Source organism: Nematolebias whitei, chromosome 10, assembly GCF_014905685.2.
Source record: "Nematolebias whitei isolate Nwh7 chromosome 10, NemWhi1, whole genome shotgun sequence".
Lineage (NCBI taxonomy): Eukaryota > Metazoa > Chordata > Actinopteri > Cyprinodontiformes > Rivulidae > Nematolebias > Nematolebias whitei.
Window position 1 is genome coordinate 14,155,787 of NC_056507.1, and position 19,390 is coordinate 14,175,176.

The 19,390-nt window shown below is 37.2% G+C and overlaps 1 protein-coding gene across 1 annotated transcript in view; it reads left to right on the forward strand.

Moving 5' to 3' along the window:
• plcg2 (phospholipase C, gamma 2) overlaps nucleotides 1-19,390 on the forward strand; it is a 37,539-nt gene that overhangs the window by 2,001 nt on the left and 16,148 nt on the right. Inside the window, exons 2-15 of the mRNA XM_037682686.1 lie at nucleotides 10,122-10,313; nucleotides 12,266-12,415; nucleotides 12,667-12,760; nucleotides 13,298-13,345; nucleotides 14,623-14,707; nucleotides 14,880-14,960; nucleotides 15,052-15,095; nucleotides 15,172-15,244; nucleotides 16,136-16,237; nucleotides 16,615-16,733; nucleotides 17,329-17,414; nucleotides 17,535-17,652; nucleotides 18,432-18,600; nucleotides 18,688-18,786. Coding sequence (XP_037538614.1) covers nucleotides 10,130-10,313; nucleotides 12,266-12,415; nucleotides 12,667-12,760; nucleotides 13,298-13,345; nucleotides 14,623-14,707; nucleotides 14,880-14,960; nucleotides 15,052-15,095; nucleotides 15,172-15,244; nucleotides 16,136-16,237; nucleotides 16,615-16,733; nucleotides 17,329-17,414; nucleotides 17,535-17,652; nucleotides 18,432-18,600; nucleotides 18,688-18,786 — 1,452 coding nt within the window. The 5' untranslated portion in view covers nucleotides 10,122-10,129. The remainder of the gene's footprint in view (nucleotides 1-10,121; nucleotides 10,314-12,265; nucleotides 12,416-12,666; nucleotides 12,761-13,297; nucleotides 13,346-14,622; nucleotides 14,708-14,879; nucleotides 14,961-15,051; nucleotides 15,096-15,171; nucleotides 15,245-16,135; nucleotides 16,238-16,614; nucleotides 16,734-17,328; nucleotides 17,415-17,534; nucleotides 17,653-18,431; nucleotides 18,601-18,687; nucleotides 18,787-19,390) is intronic.

The following is a 19,390-nucleotide window of genomic DNA, read 5'->3' on the forward strand; positions in this document are numbered from 1 at the left end:
TCTGTAAGTCAGCGACAGCAGAGACTGTAACCAAGGTTGGTTGGTTTGGTAGCAGCAGGTATCAGAAACAGGTGGCACAACTGGTAAAGCTGCCATCTCTCAGCGAGAAGGTCTGCATATGGAGTTTGCATACTTGCTGAATGGTAACTAAAGTGTCCCTAGGTGTGAGTAAGAGAGTGAATGGTTGTCTCTATGTGTCCCTGTGGTGGACTGGAGACCTGTCCAGGGTGTCCCCCGCCTCTCACACAGTGATGGCTGAACACTTGGCAGGCATTTGTATCTTATATTGAAAGTATGTCATTTGTTTCATGTATCTCTGTGGCTGATCCGATATAGGAGGGGTAAGGTGGGAGGGGTTTTTGTTGTATGTTTTTGCGTGTGTGTGTTCTAAAATACAAATCAGTAAAAAAGGCTGATTAAAAAAATTAATTTGATAACAAAACTAGACATTATTTAGTTTAATTTATGGCAAAGAAAGTCTATCTGTCATTGTACTATAAAAAAAAAAGTCAGCTTGTGTCAAAGTTTAGCATCTTTGAAACATAAAGGCTCATTGAATCTACAGTCATAGCCACCATATATCTGGTCTGCCATCTTTAAATAAGATCAGAGTACTACATCCCCTGTTTCCTCCATTTTGTGCTCAATGGAGCTAGCTTCTCACACACGTAAACAAACAGCGATTCTAAACCAGTTAAATTAAAACATCTCAGACACTGAAATCCCATAGATCTCCTCACCCTTTTCCCTGAGAGTGAGCCCAGTCACATTTTCTTTAAGTCTTACCTGTAGCTTGTGACTACAGATAAGCCAGATCAAATCTTCTTCTCTTGACTTTTCACTCTTCAGGGGTCTCCACAGCAAGTCATCTGATCCTCCTCCATCTCACGCTGTCCTCTGCATCCTCTGTCCTCACTCCAACTACCTCCGTGTCCATTTCCAGGTCTCTCTTGTAAATGAGTCCCCAAGGCTCAATGAGATTAACCTGTCTAAATAAAGGTTGAATGAACGTCCTCTCTGTATCCATACTGTATATCTCCTCTTTGTCTGTTTCCAGGCAGCTGCATTTCTAACATTCTTCTACCAACATACCCACTGTCCCTACTCTGGACATGTCCAGACCATCTCAGTCTGGCCTCTATTACTTTATTTCCCAGTTGTTCAACCTGTGCTGTACCTCTGATGATCTCATTCAGAACATTCCAGGTCCATTCTCATTCCAAGTCGGAACAAATACCGATTTGGAAACTGACAGCTTAACACGTTCTTTCTTTTCGATCATCAGCAACACATGCAGAAATACCTTCATCACTGCTGTAATTCATCTGAAAATCCTCCTGCTCCATTCTGACTGCCTGTTCTGACACACCTTAAGATGGTGTCTTACTGGGCTGTGACTGTTGGTGACCAGTATTGGCAAGAAAATCTGCATAGTGTGTCAAAATGTTCACATTTGTTGCAGACTCCTCCAGCCCGCCTCACGAGCACCAGATCTGTATTTTGACCCGTCCACACAAGCTCCAAACATTTTAGGCTAATGTCCAAGTCTAAACACCAAGCTGATGATCAGTAATTATTGATAAGCTGGTCTGAATCTAACATAAATCTAATAAATTAGGAAACATGAAGGGCTACTCTGAACAGTGACATATTTTTAACTGCCTCTGTGAATGAGCAGCTTGCACCTGCATTGTGTTGCTGCTGTGGTTTGTTTCTTTAACTGGTTGTGCACCGAGTGAGAGGAGAAAAAAAAAGTCATTTTGTCACGTAAAGGTTTCATTTTGCCAGTTAAATCAAAAATCACACTTCAGCTGCTCCGTTCAACTTTAGCGTGAAAGTTTGTAAGTAGCTTCAGCCAAACAGCCTTCGGCCACAATGAAACAAAGAATAAATTGTCTTGTCCCTCAAAACTCAAGAAAAAATTTATATTTTATATCAGACTCTTTGAGTACAGACTTTAGTCTTACTACACGTAAAGGGGTTAAATCTGCAAACGCATCACCCATGCTCAACTTTATTTCTAAATTCAAGCTGAAAAGAAAGACTCTTGCTCAAGACAGGCCTTTTCTGCACATCTTTTTATAGGCAACTATTAATAAAGAAAGAGTCATTTTGTAGCGTTTAATGCTGCTCCATCAGGATGAGGATATTTGCTAGTCTAAATAAGCCCTCAGAGATGCTTCGCAGGGACCGTTCCTTCGCTGGGAACAAGGGGAGTGGAGTACATGTTTCAGCAGAAAAAACAGTGGAATATTTGTGTAATGTTTGCTAATTATTAACTTTACAGGATGAGGTTGAGCTTAACGTTTTAACTTTTTAATAAACACTCCAGCAAAGAGCAACTTTTTACATAATAAGCACATAGTTCATGTAAATTTGTCAATGTTAATCATTTTTATTATCGACCTGATATATGGCCTTGTTGTTTTTGCTTCTGCACATCCATCCATCCATGTTCTTTTTTTCCCCTTTCCGAGTCGCAGGGAGTTTGTATTTACAGGAGCAGTCACTATGCAAGAGACAAGGTACACCCTGGACAGTGTTGCCAGATATATAATAATTATACTCTAGTTTGGGTTACAATTATTTTAAAGCAACGCTATTACAATATTTAATCATTTTCTATCTGGCAACCCTGCAAGAGACAAACAGCCATTCACTCTCTGACTCACATAAAGGAATAGTTTAGAGTTATCAATTCAATTAAACATGCATGTTTTTGGTCTGTTGGAACAAACCAGAGTACCTGGAGAAAACCCCTGTGTGCTCAGGGAGAACATGTAATCTCCACACAGAAAGGTCTGGAGTCAAACTTGTGACCTTCTCACTGAGAGGCAACAGTTCTAATCACTTCTTCACCATTTGTGCACATTATTTCTTTTTGTTGTGTACATTTTACTTTTTTCATTTACAGTAATGAATATCTTTTTAATTCTTAGTTGACTCTAGAAGAGTTTTCATCTACAACTATTTTGTTTTGATTACTTTTTTGATTATTTGCAAGTTAAATATTGAGTATTGCTTTGCAACATTGCCTGCATGTAATGACATACTGTACCTCTGATCTGCCATACTTGTTTCTTATTCATCTAGCAGTAGTGTAAAGGCACAGAAACATCAATTAAATAAAACCAAGAATTAAACAGTACAGTAAGAACTGAAGGTGTTAAATGAGCCTAATTATAGAGAGAATAAGAGCCAGGAGCCTGATAAGTAATCAAATAGACCAAGACATAAATCTAGAACAGTCACAAAAAGATCTGTATCATTGTATTTGAATGTGATTTCAATACAGATTTGTTTATAAAAAGAAGAAACCTCACATTTGTATTTTCAAAAGAGAAACTTCACTAATTTTACACTTAGAGCCCCGCCCACTTATCCAAACAAGTATGTATACGTTTTTTGTTTTTTTTATGGGGTGGCCATGTGGGGTCCACTGAAAATCCTGGGGTGGCACACCAAAACTAAAAGCTATAAAACAATGGCAGAAATTCTACTATGCGGTTGTTGTAAAACAGCAATTTGAACACTTTGACATTATGAGAGTTAACAAATGTATGTTATACTTTAGTTTCTTATTTTACAGGAAATATTACTGTTAATGTGTTCAGAAGCAGACATTTGGAGTTCCACAAAAGTCCAGTTTTTATGTGTTCTGTATCTTTACGTACACAGGAAATGCCATAAGTGGTCAGGAGGTTTTTTTTTTTGTTCTTTTCCCTTAAAAAGTCAAACGTTTAACTTAAATAGATACATCGAGCAAAACATACAAGACACAAGCTTTTTCAAGTTTAAAGCCACAAATTCTTCTATTAAAAAATTAATTAATTGGTCTGCAACTATGTTGTAAATGTCCCAAACTGGGAATAAAAGCACAAAGAACTGCATGTACATTTACTATAATATTATTTTAAATTATTCATTTATTAGCTGTTTCAGACCATGTTAGTTTCAGAAAAGCACTGTCGTTCCTAAACTTACTTAAGCTTGTCATCTCCTGGACTTTTATATACAGGTCCTTCTCAAAAAATTAGCATATTGTGATAAAGGTCATTATTTTCCATAATGTAATGATAAAAATGAAACTTTCATATATTTCAGATTCATTGCACACCAACTGAAATATTTCAGGTCTTTAATTGTTTTAATACTGATGATTATGGCATACAGCTCATGAAAACCCAAAATGCCTGTCCCAAAAAATTAGCATATCATGAAAAGGTTCTCTAAACAAGCTATTAACCTAACCATCTGAATCAACGACGTAACTCTAAACACCTGCAAAAGATTCCTGAGGCTTTTAAAAACTCCCAGCCTTGTTCATTACTCAAAACCGCAATCATGGGTAAGACTGCCGACCTGACTGCTGTCCAGAAGGCCATCATTGACACCCTCAAGCAAGAGGGTAAGACACAGAAAGAAATTGCTGAACGAATAGGCTGTTCCCAGAGTGCTGTATCAAGGCACCTCAGTGGGAAGTCTGTGGGAAGGGAAAAGTGTGGCAGAAAACACTGCACAACGAGAAGAGGTGACCGGACCCTGAGGAGGATTGTGGAGAAGGGCCTATTCCAGACCTTGGGGGACCTGCAGAAGCAGTGGACTGAGTCTGGAGTAGAAACATCCAGAGCCACCGTGCACAGGCGTGTGCAGGAAATGGGCTACAGGTGCTGCATTCCCCAGGTCAAGCCACTTTTGAACAAGAGACTGCGTCAGAAGCATCTCACCTAGGACTGCTGCTGAGTGGTCCAAAGTTATGTTCTCTGATTACAGTAAATTTTGCATTTCCTTTGGAAATCAAGGTCCCAGAGTCTGGAGGAAGAGAGGAGACACAGAATTCACATTGCTTGAGGTCCAGTGTCAAGTTTCCACAGTCACTGGGGTGTCATGTCAGCTGCTGGTGTTGGTCCACTGTGTTTTATCAAGGGCAGGGTCAATGCAGCTAGCTGTCAGGAGATTTTGAAGCACTTCATGCTTCCATCTGCTGAAAAGCTTTATGGAGATGAAGATTTCATTTTTCAGCACGACCTGGCACCTGCTCACAGTGCCAAAACCACTGGTAAATGGTTTACTGACCATGGTATTACTGTGCTCAATTGGCTTGTCAACTCTCCTGACCTGAACCCCATAGAGAACCTGTGGGATATTGTGAAGAGAAAGTTGAGAGACGCAAGACCCAACACTCTGGATGAGCTTAAGGCCGCTATCGAAGCATCCTGGGCCTCCATAACACCTCAGCAGTGCCACAGGCTGATTGCTTCCATGCCACGCCGCATTGAAGCAGTCATTCATGCAAAAGGATTCCCGATCAAGTATTGAGTGCATAACTGAACATGATTATTTGAAGGTTGGAGTTTTTTGTATTAAAAACACTTGTCTTTCATTGGTGGGATGAAATATGCTAATTTTTTGGGACAGGCATTTTGGGTTTTCATGAGCTGTATGCCATAATCATCAGTATTAAAACAATTAAAGACCTGAAATATTTCAGTTGGTGTGCAATGAATCTGAAATGTATGAAAATTTCCTTTTTATCATTACATTATGGAAAATAATGACCTTTATCACAATATGCTAATTTTTTGAGAAGGACCTGTATATTTATACTGTATATATACTTTGTATATATATATTAATATATATATGTATATAGGGAAAGTTAAAAAAAATGCACACCAAGTAAGAGCTTGGGATTCAAAAGCATGAAACTGTCTAGCCAGGGAGGACCATGTGAGGGAGCTACCAGGTTTTTTGGGGAGTGACGATTGCCCCCTTGGCCCTCCCTTGGTGGCACCCCTGCTCATGCTCTGTTTTACTCCCAGAAATTTCCTTCACCCCAAATCTTGAAGCTGCAACTCATTCCTCACTTTGACAGATTATTCCACAGCCTCCATAGGAGAACTCTGGCCTTGAATTTATGGGTTGTGATTCTGAGCACTTTGGTGAAGCAATCTGCAGGTTGCAAGAAAACGATCAGATGACACGAAAAATAACCACGTTGTCAGCAAAGAGGTAAAGCAAAGCTCCTTTCCTCAGCCAAAATTTTGCAGTCCTGTTAGGGAAACTCAAAAATATTTTGTTTTTCACATTTGGTTGGAAATTCAGTTGGTTTTCTTTTCCAGAAATTCAAAAATCTCTACATTATTTTGAAACTGGAACCTCAAACAGGTACTGCTGTGACATTCATTTAAATTCAGGAATTTATTAAACTGCCCGTGTACGTTTTATATAATAACAGATGTTTTAGTCTGCAGTGAATTTAGATCTGTTTTATAGTTTCTGGTACTTAGCAGACACTTTTAATCAAGTTTATTACTTAAAAATGAGAAACAACTTTTCACATTAGTGCAGTAAATATAAAAAAGTTTCAGGATTGCTCTTATCTATCAGAAGGGCAGAGTACAAAAAGATTAAGTGGAAAAGGTCTATTTATATGGTTTAGGGTGTGGGAAGACATGAGGCTCCTAATAAAATGTCTGAGCTCATATTTCTAAACCAAAAATGACAACAGTTTGGACTTGAAAGTGCACATTGCACAGGATCTGACAACGTTACTGAGAGGAACCGAGGGAGCTCAAACTTAGACTGAAATCTTTCAAATCACTGATTAATCAATGAGTTAATGATTATCCAGCATGTTTCATAGAGCAATAAAGTGGTTTGTTGCTGCCTGTGACTTATTAAACGTGACCAATGTTGCTTCGTTTTGAAACATCTGCAGGAGCTTCAGCGTGAAAACTAGAAGACATCTTCTTTACAGTGTGAGATTAGGTTGGCTTCTGATCAGACAGCAGGATCTTTTTTAGCTAGAAGGGCAAAATAATCACTCCTAACACAAAGTCTCTGAGAAAAGGCAGTTTGAATGCTGAGCACTAAATTCTACTGAAAAAGCTCAAATTGAGCTGTTATAGTAAAAAGAGAAAACAAAGTAAAGGAAAAAAATATTAATTAAAAGTAGCAAAAAGCTAAATGCAACAAAATGTTACTCGAATTGGAAAAAGGTTAGCCAAAAGCTAGAAGTAAATAAGTCTGGCTAAATATTAGAAGTAGCAGAATGCTAGCAAGAAGCCAAAAGTCGCTTAAAGCTAGCTAAAACTTAAAAGTTGTCAAATCTTGCTAAATGCAGCAAAGGCTTTGTTAAAGTAGCAAAAGTCTAGTTAAAAAATAGAGTAGCAAAATGTGTCTAAAAGTAACATAAAAATAGCTTAAATATAAAAAGCTAGCGAAAAGCTACAATAGCAAAAGGCCTGGTTAAAAGTAGCAAAATGCTTGTTGGAAGCTAAAAGTAGAAAAATTAAGCTAAAGCTTTACTATAGCAGCAAAGGGGTAAGTAAAAACTGTAAAATGCTAGGTAAAACATTCAAAAAAGCTAACTACAGGCAAAAAATGTCTAAAGGCTAAATAAAAGTTAAAAGTAGCAAAAGGCTAGCAAGAAGATAAAAGTAAAAATAATCCAGCTAATGCAACAAAAACGTAGCTAAAAGCAGTAAAAAGGCTTGATAAAACAACAAAAGATAAGCTCAAAATAGAAAAAAAAAACATCCAAAAGTATCAAAAGCATAGCCAAATGTTAAAAGTAGAAGATTGGTAAAAGTGGTACAAAAATGCTGGAGCAGATTTTAAATAGAATAACATTCATGACTGGTTGTTGTTAATAATATTATAATAATTAAAACAAAAATTTAATCACACACCAATAGTTAATTAAAGTTCATGTCAGGCCCACACATTTCAGGATCAGTTTTCTCTCAGCTCTCTGTTGTTTGGTCACCTTGATTGACAGGAGCAAGGATTGGAATGATGAGCTGAATTCTTGTGTGAATGTTGTCCTCATGACACCTCAGTAAAAATGTGTCACCGTGTTTCAGACGCTCAGTTATTGTTGGGAGAAGAAGGAAAGCCGTGCTGTCAAACATTTACACGGCTCTGTGTGCTCGCTCTGTCCTTCCTCAAATTATGCAAACGTCTCAGAGGACGCTGGAGGGAACTGAATGTCTGACCCCGTTTAATATTTCTGCAGGTTGGTTATCGCAGGTTACTGAGCTGGAATTTAATTTCTCATAATTAAAAACAAAACGGGGAGTTCAGAACAAATTGAAGTGGTGCTTTAATTAAGAAATGTTTAAGTTCAGAGGTTTTGCTGAGAGTGCTGCAGAAGGAAACTTACAGCTGGTTTGTAGAAAACAGGAAATTTATTTTACTCTGTCTGAATGTGTGTTTGGGGTTTTAAAGTAGCTCTTCTGGTTTACCAGGTTTGACCTGAAGCTGTAGTTTGAATTCAACAAACTGCAGATGATGTAAGGAAACAGGCGGTTCCTTTGTTCACATTTCAGCATTTTTATTAAAACTTCAACAAGTTGTGTAACATTCAGACAATAGATTTGTAGAAACGTGATCTTTAACTGGAAAAACGGCATAATTTGCAAAAATGCAGAGTGAGCACTAAATGATGAAAGGCTTTGTTGAAATTTGCCCAATAAGCTGGAACCCAGTTGTTTAAACTATAAGAAGCAGAATATTAGCTGAAAGGTAAAGTAACAAAATGCTAGCCAAAATGTAAAAGGAACGAAAGGCCAGCTAGAAGATTAAAGTAGCAAAACTCTGACTCAAAGCAGAAACTGAAAAAGGCTAGCTAAATGCAAAAAGTTGTTAATTGATAGCTAGAAGCTAAAAATAGCAAAATGCTAGGTGTTAGCAGCAAAGTGTTGGCTATAAGCTAAAAGTAACAAATGATCAGATAAAATCTAAAAGTGGCAAAGTGATAGCTAGAGGCAAGAAGCAACAAAGGTAAGCTAAAAGTAGCAAAATGCTACCTAAATGTTAAAAGTAGCTAAATTATAGATAAAAAGCAGGAAAAGGGTGGCTTAAATCAAAAAGAACCAGGAAGAGGCTCACGAGGCTGGATAGAAGCCAAATATAACTAAAGACTAGCCAAAAGCACAAAAATAAATAAATAAATAAATGTCTCAACTAGGAAAGTGATAGCTATAAGATTAAATAGCAAAAGGCTAGCTAAGCTTACAGATGCTAAATTCTATGTAAAAACAGCACTGGTTCGGCTAAAAGCTTAAAGAAGGAAAATGATAATTAGAAGCTAAAAGATACCAAATGGTAGCTAAAATAGCAATTGTTAAAAGCAGCAAAAGACAAGCTACAAGTATCAAGCTTTTAGACTTGCTTAAAACTAAAAGAGCAAAAGGTTGACTAGAAACTAAAAATAGATAAAATGTTAGAAGCTTAAAGAAACCAAAGGTTAAATAAAAGAAGCAAAAAGCTGGAAAGAGGCTCAAAGTTGCAAAGGGTTAGCTAAAAACTAAAGCATTTTAAATAAAATAATGGTTTTGGGAACTGATGAGGTCAATGTATTTCTAAAGGAAATATTTGTTAATACATTTAAATGTTGTAAAAGTATAAAAGATTTAAAAAAAAAGTGTCTAAAAACTAAACTTTGGGCTTCAGTCCGCTGGTTTTAGCAGCAGCTTCTTCCTACTTGGCAGTCAGTCCAGGCATGGCACATTTTTAAAAAGTATATCAGCAGATTAAAATCCGTTGACTGAATCATCAGTCCACCTCTTGAAATGACAGTTAAGACATTTTATTTTGCCTCTTTTAAAAATCCCAAATATCCAAAAACAACAACAAAAATGCATTTGAAAGACGGTATTTTTATTTTTTTTGGTTGTGAATTATTTATTTTGTTTTGATGTTTAACAAGTCATTGTTATTAAAAAGAACGGTGTATCTAAATCTTAAAGTCACTCACTGCAAACTATAAAATCCAACATAAAAAGGTTATCCTGAACATTATCAAAGGGCGCAGTTCAAAGGAGTTTATACTCCAGCAGTTTTCCAGATATATTAATATATAATACTGAAATATGGGTACGCACTCAATGTAAACAAAGCACATTTAACTGCATACTTTATTCAACAAATCTGAGCGTAAAAACGCACCAATATATCAACATGGTCAGACTTCTCCATCCCAAACGGCTCTTCCGTTAGATAAACAACCACACCTTGTAGTTGGCAGCCATTTTGAAGCGTAGGAGGGTGAAACTACGCACCGAAAGAAACACCTCTTCATCACCTGAACCTTTGTGTTTTGTTGTCTGCCTCAGCTGCAGGTATGGCTTCTTTCGGGCAGCCGGGCGAGATGACCGAGTACAAGAAGATCCTGATCAAACGTGACTTGGAGATGGGCGTGGTCATGACGGTGTTCAGGCAGAAGGTGGAGCGACTCACGGTGCAGGTCATCATGGAGACCCGGCAGGTGGCGTGGAGTCGCACCGCAGACAAAACTGACGGTGCCTGTGAGTATACTGACGCTCAGATAACTTCTAGTGAAAAACTTAACTTCTTGGTAGTTAGTCCTCAAAGATTTTGTAAAGATTTACCTGTTTTGACAGATGTGTCAAAAATAGTGTGAAGTCTTCACTGACAAATTCTGGGAAACTGGGAATAAAACAGAAATTTACAAACAAATTTCTAGTTTGCTGCAGTCAGAGCCGCAAGATTGAGTACAGCGTTCGAGGCAACTGTAGTGCCACGTGGGCATATTTTGGAGTTGACTTTATCAGAGATTTTATATATACAACTTATTTAAGTTTCTGAGCTACGACGGAGCTTTTTAGAGCGACGCTAAAAAACCCAAAAAACATTGCCATGCTAAGAAAAAAAAAAGCCATAAAATTACGAGAATAAAGTTGAATAAAGTCTTAATATTACGAGAATAAAGTCGTGCAAGCCTTTTTTTTAACAGCTCTCGTTTATTTATTTTTTCCATGAGTCAGCTCCATGATGCGGCCTGTCAATCAATCCAGTAGACGTGTCAGCAATTGACCAATCCGAAGCATGGAGGCTGCACAGCTGCAGAAAGAAAAGCTTTGCAGAGAGTGGTGAAGGCTACACAGAAGTCTATCGGAGTCAGTCTCCCCACCATTACAGACATCTAGACCTCTAGATGCAGGAAGAGAGCCACCTGCATCATGAAGGACCCCACTCACCCAGCACACACACTTTTTGTCCCGCTCCCCTCAGGAAGGAGGTTATGGAGCATTAAGTGTAGAACCACTAGACTGAGGAACAGCTTCTACCCTGAGGCTGTTAGACTCATGAATCTATAACCAGAATAATCACTGTGGAAGAAAAAAAAATCACATCATGTTGCTGCTGATCTGTTTCATGTTGCTGCTGATCTGTTTCTATGTTGATGTGTTCATGCGTGCTCATCTGCTCACACAGACTCATGCTCATGTTCGTGCTGCTGTTCGACGTAATGTTTTTTATGCTATTAGTGTTTAGTGTATTTTTAGTTGATGTTTTTCTTAGTTCACATCTTAGATGTTATTGTTTTTCTTTTACATTTTATTGTTGGAAGTAACTGGGACCCTTTGTACATAATTTCGCTCCACCGCAATTTCCACGTGGTGCGAATGACAATAAAGTATCTCTGACTCTCTGACTCTGTCTTCTTATTTGTAAAACCAATGCCAAAGTATAATTTAACAAGATGCTCAACATTCTTCATTTTACCACAGTTAAAATGTGGTAAACCCTACTTTTTCATGTCGGAGTTTGGATAATATTACGACTCGGCTTCGAATTGGTCATTTGCTAACACGCCTACTGGATTGATTGACAGGTCGCGTTGCGGATCCGACTCGTGAAAAAAAATCAATAAACGAGAGCTGTAAAAAAAAAAGAAAATCTCATACGACTTTATCCTCATAAATTTATGGCTTTTATTTTTTTTCTTAGTGTGGCAATGTAATTTTTTATTAATTTTTTTAGCGTGGCCCTAAAGCTCCGACGTACTGAGCCGCCCAGTCTGCCCAGTGTCACATTTTTGTTGTTGTTGCTTTGTTTTTTTCTTTCCCGCTGTTTCTTCAGAATGACTTGTTTCATGTTAGCTGGGCTAACAGATGACAGTTTGTCACAGTAAACTGTCGTCCGTTCGTAGGTGAAAGAGATTATGTAAATTCAGAGGAAATTCTGTTTAAGATTATTTTTTTGCGGCTGCTTCTTTAAAAAAACACACAACTTGCAGGGTGTTGGTGAAAGACTTTATTAGTCACAGGTGCTAAGTTTAGAAGTCTTGTGTGAATGGCATCTGCTGAACAACATAAAAAGACTCACATTAGGGATCAAAAAGCATACTTTAAAAGTTTGATTCTGTTTTTTAAACTGTGTCTGGGTGAGTGCTGAAAACCTGAAAAAGAGTCATATCTGCTTTATTTATTTTCGATGTGCGTTTGTGTTTCAGTGGACCTGTTCGAGATCAGGGAAATCCGTCCGGGCCGAAACTCCAAGGACTTTGAGCGCTTTAAAGACGGGAAGGACAGGCACGATGAGAACACCTGCTTCACCATTTTCTACGGCTCCCAGTTCGTCCTGAACACCCTGAGTCTCGGAGGTGAAGAGCTTATTTACTGATATTTAGAGACGCATGTTTGAAACAGAACGAAATAATTTAGCTTTCATTAATTTCCATTTGAGTACAAAGGCAGATCCACAAATGATGGACGTTCTGTAAAATCCAAATAAAACCAGAATACTCTTCCACTGTGAAGCTGTGCTGTTAATGGTTACAATTTAACATTGTCTTGCTGAAATATGCACATCCTTCCCTGAAAATAAAAATGCCTGTTTTTGTAAACTTTCCAGCTGATTCTGTTGAGGAGGCGCAGAAATGGTTGACAGGACTCGACCTGCTGTGGACAGAAACTTTGGCAGCTCCAACTCCAGTTCTTATTGAAAGGTTTGCTCCTTTAAATCTCAACTTTGGTCTAAAGCGTAACATTTTTACACGCCCGTCCGAAAACGGGAAGGATTATGGTTGATATCAATAGGTAAGTTCTTCACATCTGATAGTTCTTAGATGTCCTTTAATTGAACTGTCTGTCTTCACACCCCGGATGATGTCATCAGTGACTTTGACCCTTCACCCCATCACAGTCATGTATGAACTTAACAGACTCATATATTCAGGATTGTTCTGTGAGGAAATTCATACTCAGTGCTCACCGGTGGGTGTATTTGTACCACTGATGGTATTCTTGTTGGTTAAGAAATCTCATCTGTTACAGTGTGAAGATTTAATGCTCATATAGCACAAATATAACTTTAATTCTTAGTAAAGTAGCTTAAAAACAAGTTGTTGTTTTTTTGTGGGAGCTTTCTTTCAAAGATGTTAGTTGACCTCAACTCATTCCTCAAACACACTCACACACACATATATTCATAAATTTATTTCCAAATTGATCCAATATCTGTTGTCTGCGTGCCGTTTCTGCAGCTGGCTGAGGAAGCAGATGTATTCTGTCAATCAGACCAAGAAAAACACGTAAGTACACCTAAATACTTTCTGTTTACTTCCTTAACCTTTATTTATTGTACTTTTTGCATCACCGGTCACATTCAGACGTGTTCATTTAAACTGGTTGTTTAAGCAAAGTTGTTTTTGATTAAAAAAAGTTTACTTAGACATACATACAATATATGTAATGTACGCAAGTACATTTACTCAAGAACTGTCTTAAAGTACAATTTTATTTCTTACAATCAAATTATTTCTTGCTTTACAAGTTTCAGTTGTTTACACATGGGTTATAAATCCCTTTTCTTAACTAATCAAACATTAGTACTATAGAAAAAAAACACCTTTTTTCTTTAAATTATTTTTACAGTCCCCTCCAAAATACATAGAACAGTAAATCATTTTTTTGTTGTTGCTGCTGTACAAAAAAAATTGGGTTTGACCAAAAAAAAAAAAAAGAGAGAGAAAGAAACGACAACTGTAAGGCTAAATTAAAAAATGTTAGGTTTTTACATCTATATGACTCATGTTCATGTTTGTGCTGATGTTCAATGTTTTATGTTATGAGTGCTTAGTGTATATTTAGTTGATGTTTTTCTTAGTTCATATCTTAGATGTTATTACTGTTTTTCTTAGACATTTTATTGTTGGATGTAACTGGGACCCCGTGTACATAATTTCGCTCCACCACATGTACCACATGAGGTGCGAATGACAATAAAGAAACTCTGACTCTGACTCTGACTCTGACTCTGATCTATATATTTGGTTGCTTGTCTATAGATTCCTGGAAAAAATGAAAAGTTCATCAGAAAATAATAAATGTTAGACTGAAATTCATTTCTGCACGCATGGTGTTTGTTTTTCTAAGAATAAATCCCAGAATACACAAAACTAAATCAATTCGTTATTTGAAAATACTACTTTTATGGTTTCTGTTTAAAGTTTTGCAACTACTGTAAATGTCAAGTTTTCAGACTTTATTCCTTTTTATTTTAAGTTTTAATATTCCTAAACTTTACTTTGAGTCCAGTACAGATGCATGTATTTACCTGGAAACAAAATATTAAATATTGATCTATTGTCTCATTTTTAACATTTTGTTTGCAGCAAATTAAAGAATAAAAATTTGCTGATTTATTTAGTTTACACTAATTTATTTACAGGGTGCTGCTTTTTTTAAATGAAAAAAGTAATCTGGTACTAAATAGTGTATATTAATGTATATTATTATTACTTATTAGTATTTATAATACACGTGTAAAATAATGTAGATATATCGGTGTCTCTTTTGTCCTCCACAGCCTCTCTGTGAAGGAGCTGAAGTCTCTGCTTCCTACGATTAACTATAAATCCCCCAACTCTCGGGTGCTCAAAGACAAACTACAGGTGATTTTATTTTATTTTTTACATTTCCTGTCCTGAAGACAGTTTTAGAAACAGACTCTGTGGTTAAACCTGCTCAGCTGTGCACGACGATCACTTGCAAACTGCATTAACGCTGTCAACATTGAATTTTCTACATTTATTCCATGATTTTTTTTCTGTTCTGCTTTTACAGGAAGTTGGAGTAAAGAAGGACTGGCTGGATTTTGCACAGTTTCATAAGTTTTACAACATGATCATGTTCGAACAGAACGAGGTCAGTCCGAATGTTCGTTTATGCACGTGTAAACATTTTATCGTGCTCGTGCAGCATTTTCCTTAATATTGTTATTGTTTTTAAAATTCAGATCCTTGATGAATTCAAGAAGGAATCCTGTTCTTTTATTCTGGGGTGAGGCCGTGTTTTCTCATTATTTAATGCATGAGCGTCACATAAATGCAGATTGATAATGGTGTTCTTCCTACAGAAACACGGATAAATTAGACGCCTCAGCTGTTCTGCTGCATGATTTTCAACGATTTCTTCTTTACGATCAACAGGTAAATAAAAAACACAAGAGTTTATAAATCAGCACAGTGGTGTTTAAGATTTGACATTTATGCTATTTTCCTGTTTTATTCAATTTAATTTATTTACAATGTAACTATTTTTGCATACTTTAATTTTTAGCAATTTGCTTCTTGAAACTTTAAAACAACTTTTTCCTGTTTAAGCTTTTAGCCAGACTTTTGTTACATTAAGCTTTTAGTTAGCGTTTTGCTACGTTTAGTTCTTTTTGCTTTCAGCTAACCTTTTGCTTCTTTTAGCTTTTAGCTAGCATTCTGGGTTTTTAGCTTTTAAGAATCCAGATTCAGCTTCTTCAGCTTATTTCAGCCAGATCATACAACGCTCAGGGCTCACTTCATTTAGCAGAAAACGCAATTTCTTCAGTTTTATTTTGTATTTATTAAAGAACAAATTTATTAGACGTAAAAATGAGGCAAAATGTTTATGACTATAAGTTCTGAGTCTACAAAATTACAAAATACTTAATCTTAATTTTTAAGTGCACAATTGGAAAAGATACAAGGAAATAAAATGAAATAAATACTTAAAGGTCACTGAATATTATAAAGGAACCTACAAAATTATAACTTTCTGTAATTATATCACTTCAAAACATAAAACTATTCACAAATAAATGTTTTGCAAATCTATCTGAAATCCATAAATTATTCTAATTGGCTGTTGCATCATTCGTCATTGTGGAGATTATTGTAGAGGAGGAACCATTCACTTAAACATCATTATTAGCTTTCACGCTAGACTCAACATATAATTCAAAAAGGAGCTTTCAATACATTCTTCTTATATTCTGAAGCAAAATAATGCTGGTTTATTTAATTACAGCTATTAATTACATGATAATGATGTGTATTGTTTTACTTTAGGAACCCTGGGCTACGGATCTGAATCACGTCAGAGAACTGATGACCATATTTATTGACGACACCATGAGAAAAACCAACGATCCTGAGTTCACCGTCAGCGAGGTATTTGCCCACCGTGTTTGGGTTTGACGTCAACCCAGACAGTTTCTTATTTCAGCGTTAAGTTCAGAATGTAAGACGGGATTCCCTTCAGCGCCGTGTGTTTTATTCCTAATATTGAGCTCATTTTAACAAAAAAAAAAAAGTTTCTAATTCTGTGAGGCACAAATCGTCCAGTTCTTTGAATGCCAGATTGGGAAAAGTGAGGGTGCTGCGGGTGCTGCAGCACCCTCAGTTAGGAAATGCCTATACAAACACTTTTTTTTTTTTTTTTTATGAATAAAAACTGGATTCATCGGTACTCCACAAGTGTTATATTTTATTGACAGAAAACAGACTTCTGCCATTCCAGGGGTGAAACGTTGTGTTTTATGTTCCAGTTCCTCAGCTTCCTGTTCTCCAAGGAGAACTCTGTTTGGGACGAGAAGTTCTCAGAGATCAACAATCTGGACATGAACAACCCGTTGTCTCATTACTGGATCAGCTCCTCACACAACACGTCAGTTTATCACCACACAAAACACACATTTTATTAAAAGAACAACTGAATGACTTCGGAACAAGTTGTTGTTTGTGGTCAGTTAAGTTCTGTTTATTCACTACTTGTTTGTTTTTGTTGGTGTATATTTGTTTACAGCCTGTATGTTCAATTAAATATTATATCTGCCACAATTATGTCTTTATCGGTAGCAATTTTTGTGTCTGCTTGGTGCTTTTTGTCATATTATTTTTGTTATTTTTATAGTTTTATAATTGTTTTGTGTCTCTTTTTTTTTAATAAATAATTTTTAGGATTTCATTACATCTGTTTGTGGTCGCTATACATGTTTGCTGGAAACTGTTTTTATTTAAAATGACTCAGTGTTACAAATCTTTATCAAAATGCTTCCAAAAATACAGAACTATAATAATTAATTAATTAAAATAGTATGTTGGCTGTATGCTTTTGTCAATATGCTTATGATTATTGGTTTGTTGGTAAAGTTTGCACGTTTCTGTCCAGAAACTATTGTGTTAGATTCTTTCTGGAAAAATGTTCTCATATAGTCAAATATCTTAACGTATTGTCTTTTACGTTTTGTTGTTTTAAACAGCTACCTGACAGGTGATCAGCTTCGCAGTGAGTCGTCCACCGAGGCCTACGTTCGCAGTTTACGTCAGGGATGTCGATGTGTTGAACGTGAGTTCAAAACTAATCTGTCTATTTAATACACTTCAGTCATGAGTCACTTTAAATTTTATTTGTCCAGTTATCGGTCCTTAGTGTGTTGTTGTTTTCTTTTGGGGCTGTGTAAAACAGTGGACTGCTGGGAGGGCCCCGGAGAGCCAATCATCTATCACGGCAGGACCAGAACGACCAAGATTAAGTTTGAGGATGTGGTCAAAGCCATCAATGAGCACGCTTTCATCTCCTCAGAGTGAGAAAGACGACAAACATCCGCCAAACTCACAGATTGTAACACAGATTGTGTCTACTTAGGACTTTGAGATGATTCTTCTGAGAATTTAGTTTTTACTTGTATTTTTCACCAGACATGGTCTGTCGTATTCTTATTTTGTCAATTATTTGTTGTCTTCTTGAAGTCGTTTTGTGACTTTTTATGGTCATTATGTAACTATTTACAGCCATTTTGTATCTTTTTACTTGTTTGTCTGTAGTGTTAGCAAAACATCTCATAAAACACTGGACAGATTTTATTAAAACTCATAGAAACGAACCATTAGACATACATTTACTCCCTTTTAACTTCTGGAGTCAAGCCCATTCAATATGGCTGCCACAGCTAAGCCACTTTACCAAACACAAGAACGGCTCGAACTCACTCAGTTTTACATAAATTGAGCTTAAATTTGAGGTGGTAGTAGCTAAGAGTCATTCCCAATACTTAAATGTAACACCTCACAATATTGAATGAGATTTTTTTTGAATAACTTAATTTTCAAAATTTGGTTAAAGTGGCTACAAAGGCTGCGGGTGACATGCGTTTCCTCTAAATGCGAGGCCTCCATTTATTGTGTTTGTTGTATGGATGTTTGCTTTTTTCCTTACATTTATTTCCTGTCTAACTGTTGTGGTGTGTCAAATTGTCTGCATTATTGTTAGCAACCATAAGATTAACAGCTGTCGTTCCATCTTCAGTTTGCTGAATGAAAAACGCGTGTGATGATGTAAACACCCAGTTGTCCTGCGTTTTAGATTTCCTGTAATCCTGTCCATAGAGGAACACTGTCCTCTGGAGCAGCAGCGTCAGATGGCGCGGATCTTCAAAGAAGTGTTTGGAGACAAACTCCTGACTGAACCAGTGGAGCAAATGGCCGAACAGCTGCCCTCGCCCACGCAGCTAAAGGGAAAGATCATACTCAAGGTACTCTGTGCACCTGAACACACAGATGAGGTGGTAGAAGCCGTTTAATCACTCAGAAGTGACGAGTTAAATTTTGTCCACGAGCAGCACAAGAAGCTGAATGTGGAGGGCGGAACAGAGGCGAGCAAAGATGGAAGGAAGGGTCTGAAGCAAGGAGACCTGGAGATCTGGGACCCTGTGGACCAGGTACTAACAACCAGCACATGCATGCAGCAATAATGACCATTACCTGTAAACAGGTGAACATTAGATTAGTAGATTAATGGTGGGAGTGGCAGCACGGTGGTGCAACTGGTAGAGCTGCTGCCTATCAGCGAGCAGGTCCTTGGTTCAAACCCCGGTCCAGGGGCCTTTCTGGGTGGAGTTTGCATGTTCTCTCCGTGCATGAGTGGGTTTTCTACGGGTACTCCGGTTTCCTTACACAGACCAAAAACATGCATGTTAGGCTGATTGGTGACTCTAAATTGTCCCTAGGTGTGAGTGAGAGAGTGAATGGTTGTTTGTCTCGTTTGTCTCTATGTGTCCCTGTGATGGACTTGCGACCCATCCAGGGTGTACCCTGCCCCTCGCACAGTGATTGCTGGACATGGGCACCAGCGACCCCCATGACCCAAAATGGAATAAGCGAGTAAAGATAATGGATGGATGGTGGGAGTGCAGATTTTTTAAAATTTTCCATACAGTTCTTTGCAATCTAACTACTCCTGCGTACTTTGTGTTCCTTCATAAATCAAAATGTTCAGTTAATTCAAGAGTTAGATACTATAATGTACATTTTTTTGTCATTTTG